The sequence below is a fragment of the Choloepus didactylus genome, chromosome 1, assembly GCF_015220235.1.
Source record: "Choloepus didactylus isolate mChoDid1 chromosome 1, mChoDid1.pri, whole genome shotgun sequence".
NCBI lineage: Eukaryota > Metazoa > Chordata > Mammalia > Pilosa > Megalonychidae > Choloepus > Choloepus didactylus.
Window position 1 is genome coordinate 33,559,124 of NC_051307.1, and position 18,834 is coordinate 33,577,957.

The 18,834-nt window shown below is 33.7% G+C and overlaps 1 protein-coding gene across 1 annotated transcript in view; it reads left to right on the plus strand.

Annotated features, from left to right (window-relative positions):
* TMPRSS15 (transmembrane serine protease 15) overlaps nucleotides 1-18,834 on the plus strand; it is a 149,033-nt gene that overhangs the window by 13,686 nt on the left and 116,513 nt on the right. The window contains exons 4-7 of the mRNA XM_037828832.1: nucleotides 1,894-2,045; nucleotides 4,811-4,855; nucleotides 6,845-6,862; nucleotides 14,219-14,368. Of these exons, the coding sequence (XP_037684760.1) occupies nucleotides 1,894-2,045; nucleotides 4,811-4,855; nucleotides 6,845-6,862; nucleotides 14,219-14,368 (365 nt within the window). The remainder of the gene's footprint in view (nucleotides 1-1,893; nucleotides 2,046-4,810; nucleotides 4,856-6,844; nucleotides 6,863-14,218; nucleotides 14,369-18,834) is intronic.

Genomic DNA, 18,834 nt, shown 5'->3' on the forward strand with positions numbered 1-18,834 from the left:
CGGAGGTTCTAGGGGAGGGGAATTTGGTAATATAATCAAGGTTACACCACCAAGGATTACGGTGATTCCTTCTTCCGCAGTCACATGAAGACACAATAGCATTTATCAAGGAAGAGCAGAAGTCCACCATGAGCCTTTTTTTTTTAATTAGAGATAGAATAGTTTTCCAGAAGCTTTCTACCAGTCTTCCCCTCAGACCTCATTGATCATGGTCTGGTCAGATTCCCATGAATAAAACTGTCATTGGCATGACAAGTGCTTGGAGAAATGATAACCTTTCCTGAGACCCCAGGTAGTTGTTCAACAAATTTAGAGCTCAGACAGCAAAGAAAAATTGACAAGTGTGGAAGTGTATACAAAAGAGTATTTATGACAAAATATATCCTTATCAAGGACACCAATCGATTTGGGGAATCCTGAACTAAATAGTTACTAAGGAGCCTTCTAGTTTACAGTACTTGATTGCCATAATTAAAGCAAATGATTAAGAAGTTATGCCTTCTAATATTTTAAACAATTTAATAGTGGTGAAGTGTGAAATTATTATATCAGAATACCTTGTTCATTTCAAAAGACGAAAAATCACCTACATGGAAGGGAATTACTTTTGCTAAACTGTAAACTTCAATAGTGGTACAGACATAGAAGAAATTAAAAGGAATGTACTACTGAGTGGAGATGCTGATCTACTGTGGTCTTTCAGGAACATCCTGATCCTATAAACAGTCATGAAAGAAAATAAATAACATTTATTCTAGGTTCTAGGAGGATAGATAGACAAACAAACAGATAATTCTTTTGGGGTAGATGAAGTCCTTCAAAAAGCTCATTAATTTATACATATCACAAGAATGTGAATATAACTGACTAAATTTTGGAACCAACAAGCATACCATGTAAAACTTGGTTCTCCCTGATTTGCCTTTTAAGGAACCAAGTTTATCGTGAGGACCCCAAGCTTACTGAAAAGTACAGAATAAAGATCAGAGTTAAAGAGTTTGTCTCCAAAGGGCTGTATTCTAAAGGGAGAGCATGAGGCAAATAGAAATGTAGGTAGGAAAGCAAAAATCTCTCAAGTCTCATAGCTGGACTTACAATTACTGTTTGAAGAATGAAGGATTTGTAAATTTTCATGGATAATTTATAAGTAGAGAGAAATCTAATGTAGATTCCCTGGTTTTGGAGAAAATTTTTCTACATAATATATTCATTTTTATGTTTCTTTGAACTGAAAAGTCTCCAAAGGAAAAATATTGCAGCTTACAGAGCAAGGGATTAAATAAAGGGGAAGATGATTAGGGTCATATGGTTGGACTCTGATGGTCTGGCTGGAGATAATGTCAGCAAGACAATCCCCACCTTTTGCCATGAGCCTGTATTTCCCATGAGCTCCCAATAGCTCTAGGTATGCACATCTTCTTTCTATTCCTTGAAATCAGGACATATTTTTATATTTTATATTAAGCAGGATAGAGAAGAATAAAGTAGATGTAGCTTAGTTGCTATAAACTTGCTATCAGGGCTACATACACTATGTAGAAAAATAAATTTAAAAAAAAGGCCATGATACTCTGTGGTTTCATTTAATTTGACACAAGTCACTCTAGGGAACATCCTGGCCTGTTGATTTCTGTGCTAATGTGAAACTCAAAAACTCATATTCTAATGCTGGACCTACTTTGGGTCTTCATGTTCTTGGTAAAGCATTTGGTTTTTCAATTCCTTTTTTCTCACTTGTGAAATAAAGCTAATATTTGGCATTACCTTGCACGTGCGTAAAAGGATTAATAAAGTGATAATTGTAGAAAATTTCAAAAACATCGTACATGAATTGAGCACAAATCAGTTCAAGACGACTGACTTTTTCTTTTTATATCATCTTTTGCTCTGCAGGAATGGCAGCATTATAGTCATATTTGACCTTTTCTTTGCCCAGTGGGTGTCAGAAGAAAATGTTAAAGGAGAACTGATTCAAGGCATTGAAGCAAATAAATCCAGCCATCTGGTCACTTTCCATATTGATTTGAACAGCATCGATATCTCAGGTATCTGTGAACATTATTTGATTTATTTGAATCATTAAGCTATGAAATTAAAATTCTAGCTATATACCAGGGAAGCAGTGGGACCATCCTTGGCTTTAGGAACATGTCTTATTGCCTGAGGCAGCACATTTACACAAGAAGAGTGAAATACAGAGAAATCACTTTTAAAGAAAAAAAATCAGTGAGAAAAAGTTTATGAAATATGAATATCAAAAAGATTCTAAAGATGTTGTCATGCACTGAACAGGCACACCCTAACTTTTCAGGAACTCTCAATCAAAAAGTGATGCTCATTATTTTCTGATATCGTCTTAGACAACATTAGATGACAAAATCAAATGAGAAGGTCTAGGCTCTAATTGGGAATCTAGAAGGAGGAGGAGGAGTTAACAATGAGTTTGATTCATCCTGATTACTTATTTATAAAATATAAAGTTTTATTTTTAAAGTGATAAATTTTAAGGTAAAAATAAACCAAGGAAAAGAGATATAGGATATTAAAATATAAAAATAGGACAGTATGTCTGCCAGTGCTTAGATTATTCTTAATTTTCCATTCTGGTTATCCTCCATTCAATTCAATTCAACAAATATTTACACAGCATGCTTTATTTGGTTGACAATAATAGTATCCTGTCAAGCTCATCCAGTTCCACAATCCCTTATCCATAAAATTTGGGTTAGGTATGTTTTAGAATTCATGATTTTGGGATATTTTAAAACTAATCAAATATTAAAATTTCTCATGGGAAATATATAAATATCCACCCCAAATGGAATAAGGACAAACATTGAATAACGTAATGCCAGTTCAGATAAAGTTTTCCTACAGAATGAAATCAGGTCAGTGCAAATTTGTCTCTAAATCAGTCATAAAAACATGCAGGGGTCTGATTTGTTAAGTTTTCTTTTGATTTTTGATGTTGAAATAATAGATATGAAATCCCGGAACTGTAGTTGCTTTTCTTTGCAGTTTTGGTTCATCAAGCACAGTCTCTCCTTTTTTAAGTCTCCTGCCTTATCTTGTCGCTTCTGCTCAGTGAAAAGATAACTACGGTTCTTAGTGCATCTTCCTCTAATGGTTTGGGACCCCTCTGGTACAGCTGCTGGAGCAGTGACTGTCTATTTTGGATCTGTGATTCAGATGACTGAAAATGACCAGACCCATTAGTAATCTCTGTTTTTTGCATAGCTTCTTTCTTCTAGAATGATAATCTTTTTCAAAGAAAGATTATCATATTTCTACTGAAAATAACTTGGTTCTTTACTTGATTATGCACTCTTTCCATGAATAGAAGCCCCACATTTCAGTAATAAGGTTACTAGATTTGGATTCTAACAGTTCATGGAGTCAATTTCCTGAACTTAGATCTGTTTACAGAGAAAAATCATTTTTTATGAATGTTACAAACATGATTGAATATAGCAGATAGCTTTAGATCATTCTAAAGAGTAGTTCCCTCAAATTGTCTGAAAAATTGTTCATATAATTGCACTATTTCTCAATTTCTCAGAATTTAAAATTAACATTGCATGGACACAATAGAAGCAATCAACAGAGATCAGAGGAAGCATATTTCATAAATTTTAAGTGTTTTAGTGATTTTTGTTATATTTATTACATAATATGACTGGGGGGAGAGAGGATTGTGGTTTTATGCACATATATATCCAACAAAACCACACCCCTAGAATCAGAACTACAAATGCAATAAACTATATGAGAGCATGAACTCATAGGATTCTCAACTGGTTGGAGTTACATTTAACCTTTTGAAATGCATTAAAATGCATTAAAGATTGTGCAAAGCTAAGTGTAGGTATTTAAGTTTAATATTCATTTGTATCATGTGAATTTTCAAATTGATTACAATGAAATGAATAATTCATTACAATAAAACATAATTTCAAAATTAATTTTAAAATCAGTTAAGAATTTCATATGTTGTATTTTTATATAGTACACTGCCAAATCAAACATAACAATTAAAATGTTATCTTCTTCATGAAAAAAACTGAATCAATCTCATATACCTCATTTTGTTATCTTCTTTTTTAATAGGCACCATGTCATAGGAGACTCCATAAGAATGGGGGCAAAAACGAGGAAATACTGTCATAAAGAAACTAGTTACTAGATTAGAACATGCCTTAGCCCACTTAACAAAAATACAGTTTTGAATAAAAACAAAGCTCATTAAAGCAGAGTTTTCAAGAGAAATATTTGGGTTTCCTTTTCATCTCGCGTAGTTGAACTACCATAATTTTAAAACTATTAAACATGTTAAAAGTGTGAGTAAATAGCCAGTTTTTGTTTTATGTGAAAATCACTTTATACTTACACAGTACATAGTCCCAGTAGGTATTATTACATGCCAAGATTATTTTGCAATTGACTACTTCCATATATTTCAGTGCACAAAATCCTTGGTTCTAGGTGTGCCAAGATCTGGTGTGTAGTGCTAAAATTATTGGGTTAATTATAAATTGTTCCATATGAACTGTGATGATAGATATTTTTCATAGTTGTTACAAAATACGGCAACCTTGTTGCATAAATAAATTGTACAAAGAGAATGTGCAGACTGAAAAGTTATTCAGTGTACCAAAGTCAAGTAATTAATAGGACAACTTAGCAAGAGAGAGGTAAAAACAGAAATTCCAAATTTCATATGCCTTTTGAATAACTATTTAACTGTACTCATTGTTTTGTAATATAGTCATTTAATAAGCCCTATCTTAAAGACAACTTTAATTTATTCCAGCATCTTTGGGGAATTCCTCTACAGTCAGCCCTCCGACAACTTCAGGTCAGTACTTCTCATAGAAATTTTTTAATGTGATTTATTGATCATTAAAATTTATGATGTTAGGAAATTGCTTTCTGAGATATTTAATCTTCATATTAAAATGTAAGAAGCATACATTTGGTTAATGCTAACATAGTTCATAATAGTACACTGTTCGCAATGCCTAATTACAAATGACAAAGATATGCATTTCCAATTTAAATTTCAATATTCCTTCCATACTTTAGACTTTAATTTGTATGCATATATATGTACGTGTGTATTCTAGCATTCTCTTTACCCCACCTTTTTAACCACACTGGTCACTGCCAATCATAAAATTCAGAACTTAACTTTGTCTTATCAAAACCACACCGTCACAGAAAAAAAATGCCTTGGGAAATTGCCAATAATTTTTAGAATTAACTTGAATTATTTTAAAATGAAAATTATCTTGTTGTATAGAAAGCATTAAAATGGAAGTCAGAAGATTTGAAGACTATTGCTGGCTCTGGCAACTATCAGAATTGCTGGGTACTTATCTACCCCTCTAAAACTCTTCTTCTCATGAGTTGAGAATAATAAAATATTCCCTGAATATTTAAGAAATCATCCCAAATATCAAATTTATATGTGAATATCTTTAAAAAGCTTAAATTGTTCTAAAATTATTAAAATATTACTTTAGGTATTATCAATAATTATCACCATTTTCATAATATTGGAAACACCCTACTTGTTACTAAAGTATCAATTTGGCCCAGGTACTATATTTTCCAGGAATTACCTTATTTAACTTTTAGAATGATCATGTAGAAAGGCATTTTTTTTTTCCATTTAAGAAGAAATAATGGAGGAATGATTAATGATCCCAGGGTCATATAGCTTTTAAATGTCAAACTCAAGAAGAAAAATCAGTTCCTTCTGATTCCAAAGCCTGTGGTATGAGCATACTCCTTAGATGGTTCTCTTTCAGATATCAGATAAATCCCATGACATTAAAGTCTGTAGTCATTATGAAATGTAAGGATCCCCACATTTACTTATTGGTAATTGAAGAGTAATATCCTCTTTACTTCGAAAAGCCACTTGTTTGAAAAATGAGTTAAAAATCTAAAAACCTGCATTCTATGCTAAAATTCAATGACAGCTGTTCTGGTTTGCTAAAGCTGCCATTTTGCAAAATACCAGAAATGGATTGGCTTTTATAAAGGGTATTTATTAGGTTACAAATTTGCAGTTCTAAGGCCATAATAGTGTCCAAACTAAGGTATCAACAAGCGTAGACCTTCACTGAAGAAAGGCCATGGCATCTGGAACACCTCTGTTGACTGACATCTGCTGGTCCTTTGCCCCCAGGCTGATTTCAAAATTGCTTTCTCCAAAATGTCTCTGTCTCTCTTAGCTTCTGTCTCTCAACTCCTGTGTATCCTTTCTTGTTCTCCCGGGGCGTTTCTTTCTAAGCATCTGGGGTCCTCTCTTAGCTTCTCAGGGGCAAACTCTGGGCTTCATCTCTTAGCTTAGCATCTCCAAACATCTTTCTGTCTGCATCTCTAAGCATTTGTCTGGGTCTGTGTTGGCTCTTAGCTTCTCCTGGGGGACAAACTCTGGATTACATATCTTAGCTTCTCTCCAAAATGTCTGTCTCAGCTTCTCTGATCTCCTGTCTGTGAGCTCTCTTGAAAGACTCCATTGATCTAATTAAGACCCACCCTGACTGGGAAGGATCACATCAACATGGAAATATTCAATCAAAAGGTCCCACCCCAAAAGACTGGATTAAAAGATCATGGCTCTTCTGGGGTCCATAACAGATTCAAATGGGCACAACAGTGTAGATTTGTGCTTAGCTCCATATAAAAAGAACATATTCCAAATTTAATAGATAATAATAATACACAGAAACTTAAAAATTATCAGGTTTAATGGTAAACTGAAAGAAAATACACATAATTCCTAATAATCAGCTTATGTTCATAATAATTATTTTAAGGTCATTTATGTTTACAGACAAGCTAACAACACAGCTATCCTTTGGCAACTCTAGGGCAGTCTTAGTAAAACTATCCCTTTCACCCCGGTTTCATTTTAGGCTCCTGACAACACCCGCAGATACCAATGCAGTTAATATTACTCCTAGTTTATGGATATGGAAACTGAAGCGTAAAAACCTTTTCAGAGTTAGTGTAAGATTCTACCACATACGAACAATATACTTGAAGCTAATACCTGCATTTTTTGCCCTCAGTTCACTCCTTTGTTGACTAGAACTATGGGTACCATTCTTTGCTAACAGTGCTGACAGTAGGCATCAAAGTTTTCTAGGAGGGATTCAAGTTTCATTCCAACTATTGGGGATTTTTTTTAATTCTCTTTGCATACAAAGTAGACATGCTAGCCCTCTCCTGTTAAAATGGTATGCTAAACTAGTACCAACATAGCCTTAGATACATTTATCCAACAATTCTTTTATTGTCTAATATGTGCTAACCCCTAGCATGTATCTTTGATGTGCCAATTTCTCTGGACTCCTACCAATTTTCTACTGTGTTTCTGTTCATTTGCTAGCCATTTAAAATGCTCAATCTTTATGTATCATGTCCTGGTGGTGAACTTAATCACTTCAGGTAAACACTATAAAGGAAGAATTATATCATACTATCATATTGCCATATTTATGTTCTTAAAGTTTACATCAAATGTTATATAAGCAGAGAACATTTGTTAAACTACAAAAGTCCTTCTCGGTGGGATCTAATAATTCTTGGATAAAACGTTCAGTGTGAAGTTTGAAAAATGAAGCAATACATGAATCATTAATCAAAATGTTTTATGAAATAAGCCATCAGGCCTCTAAAGGCCGTACAATTCTATTATGGTAGGATCAGCCTGCCTGCCCTTGGATTTAAGTTATATCCATAGAGCAGGACAACTCATTGACAGTAAACTATCATGTAGCCCATATTCTCTTCTTCAGATCTGGAAAATTATATTTATAACATCTGAAATTATCTCTCAACACACTCTGAGAGATTGCTTTTAAAATTGATAATGCCTGATTCCTTTAGTCTAAAAAGAAACTGAAAAAGTAATTTTAATATATTTTGAGATATATATTCCTAAATACATAAAAGTCAACAATAAGTACCCCAATTAGTGCCTTGTTTTCTATTTGTCTGTTTGTTGAGTCATTGAGTAACTCATCAAACCCACAGTTATTAAGGACCACTTAAAGGAATAAAAGTTACTAAGAGGAATATGTGTAATGACTTAGGAGAAGAAACATTGGTGTTAAAGTCAGAAATTGGACTTGAATCAAGTTTCCCCCTTGGATCTTGAATATAAATTCAGAAACATTCAGAAGTAGCTGAACCATTTGCCCAGTGTCTTCTCCCAGTGCCTGCTCCTTCTTAAGAGGTAACAAATGAGAACAGAGAGAAGACATGGAAGAAATCCACCCATACTTTTCTCTCCTGAGAGTAGAGCAGTAATCTCCTCTTCTATATTCCTACAGGAATGGGGCTAGTAATAAGAATGGGGTCAGGATACATTTAGCCCTTATCTTTCACACCTTGTTATGAAAAATTGAAATTCAAAATGAAGATTTAAAAAGCAATGCAAAAGTTTCAATCATTGAAAAGGCATGGGTTAATCTACCCATTCATTAAATCCAATTACTTGATACATGGAGTTTGACAAACTACTTAGCCTCTTAAACTTTATATTTCTATCTGAAAGAGAAAGATTAAAAATGTATCGCTAAGAAGGTGGTCATGAGAATAAAAAAGAAGAGCTAATACAAAGTCTCAGTAGCACAAAGATGCAAAGGAGAGACACAACCACTTTTTAATTACTTTTCCTCCCTTTACTGATTTGGTGGGGGCAGTTGTATGCTTTTTTTAAAAAATATTTTTCAAAAAATAAGATTAAAATGAGATGATTGTGTTTCATAATACTCATTTTATCCTGATTATTTATTTAACCAAAAAACAAAAAAAACAAAACAACACAAAACTCCATTTCCAAACCTCTCCCGTTAACAGAGACTGTTGAATTACCTTAATTAATCCTCATAGGATTATCATAAGGTAAGTAAGTGGCAAAATATCATATTCTGTCTTTTATTGGATCCATGCACTACATGAGTCCCAGAGCATCCTTCCCATTAACTCCTCTCATACGGCAAGATACTATAGAGTTATAGAGGGGAACAAGGCAGTTAAACTTGGAAACCACAGTTTGCAAGTGTAATTTATTATGAAGATGCCTTTCAGGGATGTTAAGTTTATACTCCCTTTTATATACCTGGAAGATAGGGTTTGAGAAAAATCAACAAATGCATGCATCATATACTTGGCATTAGTACTATTATAAATTCTGCCAAAGAGAATTTTTGTATGATGGTGGGTACAAAGTCCATGAGGATAATGTTCAACTGCGTTTGTTGCCAATTATCACAAAGTTTTACTAACCCATTTGAAACACTAGAGGAGAGAGATGGGAACTAAGGTTGCATTATACTGATTGATTTCTTGGCTGCTACAGAGTGCCTAGAGGTGCTATTTTGGGCAATTGCTCATATGCTTGAAGGCTTTCTAGAGTACAGCTTGTTCTAGTCCTTTATTGCTTACTCTGTAGGCAATGATTGCAGAAAGAAAAGTTTCACTATCATGGGCTTTCTCAATCTCATACAAAATGCAATCTTGCTACAATTCCACTGTGTAGAGTATGGGGGATTGAAGAATTGTCTGATTTTGTAAAAGGCATGAAACTGGACCAAGGGTACCTAAGGTTGAATTATGCCCCTCAATTTGATTGCCCCAGGACCGAGACATAGAGACTTTATCTGATACCAAATGTATTGTGACTTTACATATTTTTATTTCTCTGTGTTAGAGAGAACAACACATATATTGCTAAGCATCCTCCTTTAATTTAACACATTCTTACATGCGCAATATCAGGGCTATTAAAGTATCTTTCCACTGTCGTTGCATTTGGATGATCAACCATAGTCTTGCTAAACAAATTAAATTTTTCCTATCAAAGTAAATATGAATTTCTGTAGGCTGGTATCTATTTTTTTATTGCAGTGTAGTGAAATGAAATTGGTATCTAAAGGCAGCTATTCATAGATTCAGAATCTACTTCCACTATTAACTAAGCTAGAGGTATATCGTGTGTGTGGGTTTTTTTGCTTTGTTTGTTTGTTTGTTTGTTTCCAAACAGGTTTGGCAACCAAGCACTATTATACCCATTATTTAAATGTCGGAGAAAATAAAATCTAAGATTTATAAAATATAACTGCCAAATTACTGTCTTTGATGTAGCATTTCTTAGAACTGGTTTGAAAGGAAAAATAATGGATTTTAGTATTTTTATCTTCCACAATGCCTAGCACAGGGCCTGCACAAAGAAAACACAAGAGGTTCTTCAACCTAAATCACTGGAAAGTATTTTGACTTTCGATTACCCTGAAGTGGTCACATTTGGAGGTATACTAAATCCGTGATGCTACAAATATAAATGATAATTAAAACTTCTAGCCACAGAATTTCAAATAATACTTCTTTATTGAAATGTTTTATAATAAGCCAAAAATTAATATTCTGAAGACAAAATACCACAAAGACATAAAAACTTAGGCAGGTCTTTTTATCAGTCAAGTTAATTGTATCCAAAACTCAAGCAATTTGAGTAGCTTCTAATAACCTAAACCAATTATTCTTTTCTTCACACATGCTTAATTAGAATCCCTTAACCCCTTTCCTAAAACATTCCCTTTTGGTACAGACCTCTTTGAAAAGAAAAAAATATGAGGGCAAAAACCAAAATGACAAACCAAGTAGTACACAAGTTGAAGAATTCTAGTTTTAAGATTGTAGGGTCACTTAAAAATCCCTCACAACTGGCCAGCTTCTGTCATAGTTAACATTTTAATCAATGGTTTTGTTGGAAATTGTAATCATATATGAGTACAGAACATGAGAGGGAGAGAGAAGACTAGGTAAAAATACAATTTGATAAAGTCCTAAATCCCATCCCCCTTGTATAACATATTCATATTTTCCATATTGGTTTCAATATGATGAAATTCTCTTTCTCCTTGGACTAAGACAGTAGAAGAGTGTTATGAAATAGTTTTAGGGGAGAGAGAGTACAACCAATACAAGAGAACCTAATTTTTCCACCTTCAAATCAAAATACCTCAAACTGAACTAGTTTTCTAATCTTACCAGTGGTTCTTCTTGTAATCTCTATTGGGAGTGATGACCTTTAGTAATTTGGCTGGCCACCCCAGAAGTGTAGGCATCATCCTTAATGCACCCTTCTCCACCACTCCCCATATTGGTCAGGTAAAGCCCATCAGTTCTGCTGGGAAAATAGCTATTGAGGCCATGCCTCAAGTCCACGGCCAAAGTGAGAGTTCCAGCCCTCATCAACTTCATCTTGACCACTGAAACAGCTTCCCAATTGGTATCCTCTTTAGACATGATTCTCCAAATTCTCCTAGAATTGTATTTATGAAATATGGGCTGGATATATATGTATCATATATATCATTGCCTTTCAAAAATATTTCTAACATTTCACAAAGATGGTGAGATTCCCCACAATCTGGCACCAAACTCTTCTCCTGCTATGGTTCCCACAAGCATCCTACCATCTAGATAAATTAGACTCATCTGTTTTCCAAATATTGGCTCGCTTTCATTACATTACCATGTCTGTATTCTATTTATCTTTCTTTTGGGTACATTTCTAAGCATCCTTCATAGCCTAGTTTATATACGACTTCCTCTGTGAAGATGTTTTCAGTCCCTGCCTCACAAGGAAATTGTCTAATCCTTAATGCACCTATAGCACCTTTTTTTTATACCTCCTTCTTTTATAATTTAGTGCCTTCCACTAAACTCCAAGCTCCATGATTACAGAGACTCTGTCTTACTCATCTTTTTATCTCCATTTCATAAAATTCTATGTCACAAATAAGCTGACAACACATGCTGGTGTAGTGAATGATCATTGAGATGAAAGGATCCCAAGTGGGCCTCTTGCCAGTATGATTTTGAGGAGAGCCATGTGTACAGCTCAAAAGGCGCCAGATAGGTGACCAACAGCAGAGAGAGACATGAGGCATCATGTGAAGCATGAGAAGCATTAGGAGCAGCCAAAATTGCCCATCTCCCAGCTACATCCCAAAATCTATTCTTTCAAATGCTGAATGCTTAGAATTCTGTTAACTGCTTTTGAAATAAAACAAAACAGAGTTTTGGCATAATGCTTTCTCTCATTTAGTTATTTATCAAATGAGAAACACTGTCAAACATTATGCCTTTCCTGGATTAGGGCCTAATTAATTAATTCCTAATTAAGGAATCTCTTCATGAATACATCATATATATCAAAAATTATAATATGCATTTGGGTTTATTAAATATAGTTTTTACAATTATTTTTCAATCTCTTTTAATCTAGGTATTCTTCTGTCATTTAGGAATGACTCTGACCTTTATTGGGTCCTATTTTAGATGTTAGGTGTTCCATGATTTATATCGACTTTAATTAGATCCAGTAATAAAAGTGTAATTTAGTTGTATAAAAATCCAGCAACCACTTCCAAAAATGTTCCTAATTATTTCCTTTTTACATTTGTTGATGCAAGCACTTTTATTTTCCCTGTTAATTTGAAGATTCTCAAGGTGAAATTTCAGAATCAGATATTACATTTTTAAAACCCAGAAGATGGCAGCGTGGTGCTGATTTTAAGATTAAGAACAACAAAAAATGCTATTGCGCTTAAAGATTGCTCAAAACCCTTAAGCCATCATTGTTACATTTGTCATAGACAAAAATTATGTATTTGAATTCTCATGGGGCTCTAAATATTAAAAACCTATGTCTCCATCTTGTGGGCATAAAAGAATACATTTTATCTCAGAATTGCTTCTAAAATTTCCCAGATAATGTCCAGAAATAAAACCTGTTTTTTGGTGCATCTCTATCCTTAAGATGCAGAAGAATGACAGATGACACACAGGACAGCCTGAGAGGTCCAAATTGATTAGATCCTGGCCAGAGTATGGCATTTAACCCAAAGGGATGCCTGTTTACATCTTTTCCCTAGCAATCCCTTTCCCAGGAAGCAAGGCAGACATTGAATGGAAATAGCCACTGGGCTTCTCCATCTCTCAGTGTAGCAATGCACTTGGAATTTTATGTGTTTTATCTTACTGAAAATGCCTTTCATTGATAAGCTTTGCTTACACTTCTATATCCTCAAAGAATGAATTACTTAACGAGTGAACAAAGAGGCACTGAGTGGCTACTAGGAGCTGCAAATGATGTAGTAAACATTCCAGTATTGGGAACCACATAATACCCTAGGAGGTATAAACATTAGATACTAAAAGTCCAAACCCTAGTGTTAATTTACCAAGGTTAAAATTGACTGAGTAGATAATTAATATTTAACATCTATGAAGAAATAAATTCGTTTTTTTTTGTTTGTTTTTTTTTTTCAAAATTTAAAATTCTACGTTTTTACAAACAGCTTGTCATGAAGACACATTCGTCTGGACAAAATTCTAGCCTAAATTTTCTCTACATTTCTGGAGTTATCAAAAGGGGACTAATTTTTTCATGGCATGTTTTCAACATTTCTTAGGCCATAAGTATATTACTTAAAACAATAACATTTTGTCAACACAAAGCGTAGCCCAAACAACTTATTGCTTGTTTGGCCCAGCCATTCTTGGATATTTGTGAGGAATCAAATATTAATTTAGTTCATAGAGCAGTTCAGGCAAAAGTGCCAAGTTTCTTGAAGTTATTAATGAATAAACTACTTTTTTAGAACTGAAAATTTAATTAAATGGCATCGATTTCTACACACATTTCTACATTATCTAAATAAACTTTTCATGGCACAATATATTCTTCTAAGTAAAATTCACAAATAGTTTTGGATAATATTTTCTCCAAGGATTTCTAAAAATATTAGCCAAATATTTCCAAATAAATCTGGTTTTCACATTTTCAGACTTGGCCCCTCCACATTGCAACCAGAGTAGTCTTTCTAAGCCATAATCAATGACTGGCTTCTGGTAGGCTCCCAATAAATATTTTTTTGAAAGGATAATTTTTTAAAAAGTTACAGGAGTCAGGAAAGTCTGAATTTTTCTAATTATTAGGTTTAACTTCCTATTGCCCTTATAGCTTCTATTTATATTTTATTACCTGAAAAAATATTTCTATTGGAAGTTATGTGTATATTTATTAGTAAGGGCCTAAATAGCAAAGACATACATAATAAATATTCAAACACAATGCATATCTCACCAGTTGGAAATTAAGTCTACACTGTGGGAATCTTACAATGTTAACCTTTTTTCTTAAAAGGAATTGTCTCAATAGAGTGCCCACCTGGTTCAAATCCTTGTGCTGATGCTCTGAAGTGTCTAACAATTGATTTGTTTTGTGATGGAGAATTAAACTGCCCAGATGGTTCAGACGAAGACAGTAAAATTTGTGGTAAGTAATGTCTCACATTCTCTTTTCCTGTCTTTCTCTCCTTTCTCCCCCTTCCTTCCCTGTCATTCTCCCTCGTTCCATGTATACACACGTACACACACACACACACACAAATCTCAGATATCTGCAACTATTGGAGCATAAAATAGCCCAATAACCGTTTTTATAATTGAATGCAAAACCTAAAAAATAATTCTATTAATAGCTTTCTAGCTTAATTATATAATAATAAATGTATTAATCTTAGATAGAATTGCACTTCACTTTGGGAAGGATGCTAAGGATATTGTGATTAACAATGCTTCTCATGAATGGGGGAAGAGAGTGGCATATTTTCCATCCCTTTTATTGTAGCTTTTATTCCATTCTTAGCATAGAAGCAAGCAAACAGATGAAAAATCTACTTGAGTTGTAGTTCTGAGTGTAATGGAAATGAGTTCTGAATAAAATTTTAAGGCCTCATGAATAAAAATCCAAGTTTTATCTATGAATTTGGGCATCTGATGTGATGATGATGAGGATGATGATACGTAGTATTTACTATGTGCCAAGCATGGCTCTAAATTATTTAAACATATCTACTTTTCGGTATTTACCATGTCTGGGTTCCATTTAGGAAAACTTCCTAGAAAGCAGCTTGCTTCTAACTAGGTAATTTATTTTTGTGTGTAACATACATACATTGAATGCAAAGATTACTATCTAAATGTAGAAAGATGGGTAATCAAAGTGAAGTATGTGCATAATTTTACCATATAACTAGTTCTTGAAAAATTAGAAAGCGTGCATTGAATATTTGCTTGGTGTTGGTTTTGAGCAGTATTGAAACTGACCATAAGCACAATTAGTTCCTAAAACGTGTTTCTGGCGATTGACCCTTAAGGGCTGTCATTACTATTTGATGCAATTTGCTTTTCTTGCTTGATATTAATTGAAGGTGAATGCACCAATTTCATCCAAAGTTTAAACAAAAATCACTTATCCACTTGGTGTTTACTTTAAAATACTGGCATTTGGTCTGTTTCCCAGTATCAACTCAACAAAAGGCAAATCCATTAAAGAAGCTTCCACTAAGCTATCCCAATTCAAATGTTTTAGATAATATTCAACCTTTCAAAGTTTAACTACCTACTTTGAAGTGCATGCAGAGCATATTAGAAGAAAATTTAGGCTACAGAATATTTTTAATCTATTTTATATAACTAAGTTATTAATAGAAAAAGAAAGCAACTTTTTTTTTTTTTTTTTTGCTACGGTTTTCAGACAGTTTCCAAACCTTTTCAGGGAGAACATGATACAAGTGTGCCATCATGAGGTAACAAAGATGATGTTGTTTTCTATTTCAAAAATAATGCTGTGTGTCAAAGTTAGACACATATCTTTGAGCCTATTTAATAGTGATCAATAGCCTTAAAAGTGAAGAAAGGCATAGCTAATACATAAGATGAATCAGATAATCCAAAAATGTACCACACCTATTTTCATGAAGAATTAATATCAGTGCATATTTATGAAGAATTAATATCAGTACATATTTTTAAATAAGCACAAGATGCAATTTGTCCTAAAATGAGTTACATGGCTATGAATTGTTTTGGGGGCCACTATCAACTCATAATCCTGAGTGTCAGCATTAGAAATGAATTCTCTAAATTTACCTTAAGGACATAATCAAAATGTATTATCACTTTTCAATATCAGTGAGGTTTTATGTTAATTGAACCCTTAGCATCAACTAGCCACTAACTTTCTTAAGCTTCCAGAACCTCATTTTCTGTATTTCTTGATTCTCTTATTCATTTGTATTTTAATGTTAGCATTGTTTCTACTTTGATAAATAAATTTAAATCCTTTGTGACAAATCAATTTATAATTATTCAGGTAGGATTCAGGAGTATGAATTGCTTCAGTCATCATTTAATCACTGGTGATGGTGATCTAAAAACCTAGTGGACTTGACCTCAGCACCAGCTTGAACTTCTAGTACCATAATGTCCATCTGAAAGCCCTTGTCCATCAATCTAAATTTACAGAAAAATATCATGAATTTAACTTAAGGGAATTTTCTCGATATGAAATTGACCTTAGCTCTCTATTACTTTTCTCCAGCTGTGAACTCTAATTCTAGTCTATGTTATTAATAGAGTCACATTAATGTTGACTTCCTAACACAGCTTCTTTTTTAGTCTTTAGTTATTTAGGTTTTCACAAAATATAGCTGACTGTAGCTGAAACAAGATTTCTTTAAATTGTTTTTCTCTTTTGATTAACATTGCATCAGCAAGAAAGTTCACTTTTTAGCTGACCTAAGAAAGGAAAGATGCTGACTCACAACCTTTAGGACAATGTGCAGGCCTATTTGGAAGCTGGCAAATATCTTCATAGACTCTTTGCATACCTCGTGCACAATGGACCTTCCTGGTGGGCATAAACCATGTTTGATTTATATATCCTGGAGAATTCAGGGCCCTGAGCAAACACAGAATTAGTAAATATTAAGCCAGCAGAGGGAGCTCTCAACGGGTCCTGAGCACATAAGTGAGCAGAATGCCATTACAGGCAACTTTTCTGATAGTGCAAAAGAATGGCAGGTATTATTTGACAGGCTCATTTATCTCCCATTCAGATTTATTTTTTTTCTGATGATGCACTGGAAAGCACTGTGAATTCTAAAAAGTCATAATCCTGAACATCCAGCAATCCTACTCAGCCATGTCTATGTTATATCTGTTTTTCAGAAAGACTATCCTGCTTCACATTGTTTTATATAAAATTGGGTTATACAAAAAAAAAAAAAATTCCTGAAATTAAATGAAAGAATCATGAGAAAGACTATAGCACAAGCCTGTATCTTGAAATGCTAATATTTTGGCATTTGGAATGTTTCCATTCTAAGTTGTTCAATATTCTTTTAAATACCTTCAGGAATATTTTTCCTCATCTTTCTTTGCATGCAGGAATTCAACAGCCCACTAGAGCAGAATTTGGCCTGTAGATTATAAATTGCCACTAAAATTTAGCAACTTAATTAAAAACTGGACAGGAAAATTGATCCAATTGTTAGGATAGGCTAAATACCATGATAAGCCACTCCTTCCCACCAAATCTTAGGAATTTAAAACAGTGGATTTATTGGGGGCTCCACTCTACACAAGCATTATGGATACCAGCTCCTTTCCTGCCACCCCTATCCCCCCAGAGTTCTCCATTGACTTCTTTGCAACCTGTGGACAGACAGGAAAGAATGTTAACAGATTTTTAGAAACTACATATGGAAGTGAAGAAAATCACTTTCACAATAGTTTATCGACTATACTCGGTTACATGGTCCCATCTGACTGCAAAGAATTATGGGAAAGCAGTTCAGTTGTGCATAGGAACTGAAATAGCGTTTGATGAACATAGAACGATCTCTGCCACCAAGGACAGACATAACAAAGCTGTTATTACCTTTTCAAAAAAAAAAAAGAAAAAAAGAAAGAAAGAAAAAAAAACACAGGGAATGGATATGAAGAATCACTAAAAATTTTATCAGCTTTGCAAATAGGTTCATCAAATTCTTAAATGAATTTTGTTTTTTCCCTTTTTATTACCCTATTCCTTTTTGCTTCCTGCTGTGTTTTGTGGAATGTTATTGCAAACATAATTTATATTCTACTTTTAAAGATATTAGAAAAGATAAGATTCTTTTTTTTTTTTTTAAATTTGTGGTTCTTGCTTTATTTAGATGTGTTTTGGTTACTATTTTGCTTTTCAACTTGAACAGTAGGTGATACTATCTCTGATAGCCACATGTTGTGGTTTTAAGCAGTACAGCATCCTACGCAGTGGAGTTAGTTTGTCTGAATATGAATAGCAACTTTTGATCTGGGATATCTTGGGCTGAATACTTAAGTTCACTGTGCCTTACTTTCCCCTCCTATAATTTTGTAGATGGCTGTCATGAGGTTTACATTAATATATATCTTAAATGACTTTAGAAACATAGTTGGCACATAGTAAATACTTCATATATGATAGGAGTTGTATTTTAAGACTGATAGAATTGACTGTTCTACCTCATTTGTTTCTAAGTGTCATAATTTCAGTATAAACTATTTACAATAGTAGTGGCCTTTACTGCACTGCTTTAATTTTTGAATCCATGCTATTTCTTGACAAACTGATTAAAAGGTTCTATATGTCACATGATATACAAGCAGACACTATTTTTGTTTTTCTGACCATTGAAGCTAATGAGTTAATTATCTTATTAATTTGTCCCATGGTTAGGAGTATGCAGGCAGCTGAGGGTAAAGAATGAGATTTTCTTTCACAAGAAAGTTAGTTAACTCTGCATTCAAAACAACACGTATTTTTGTTGTTTATCTTCAAATTGTGATACATTATTCTTAATCGTCCCTGTTTGCTGCAGTAAGTATCAGACATAAGAAGATTTAGCTCTCTCGACAAGCCATGATTTTCTC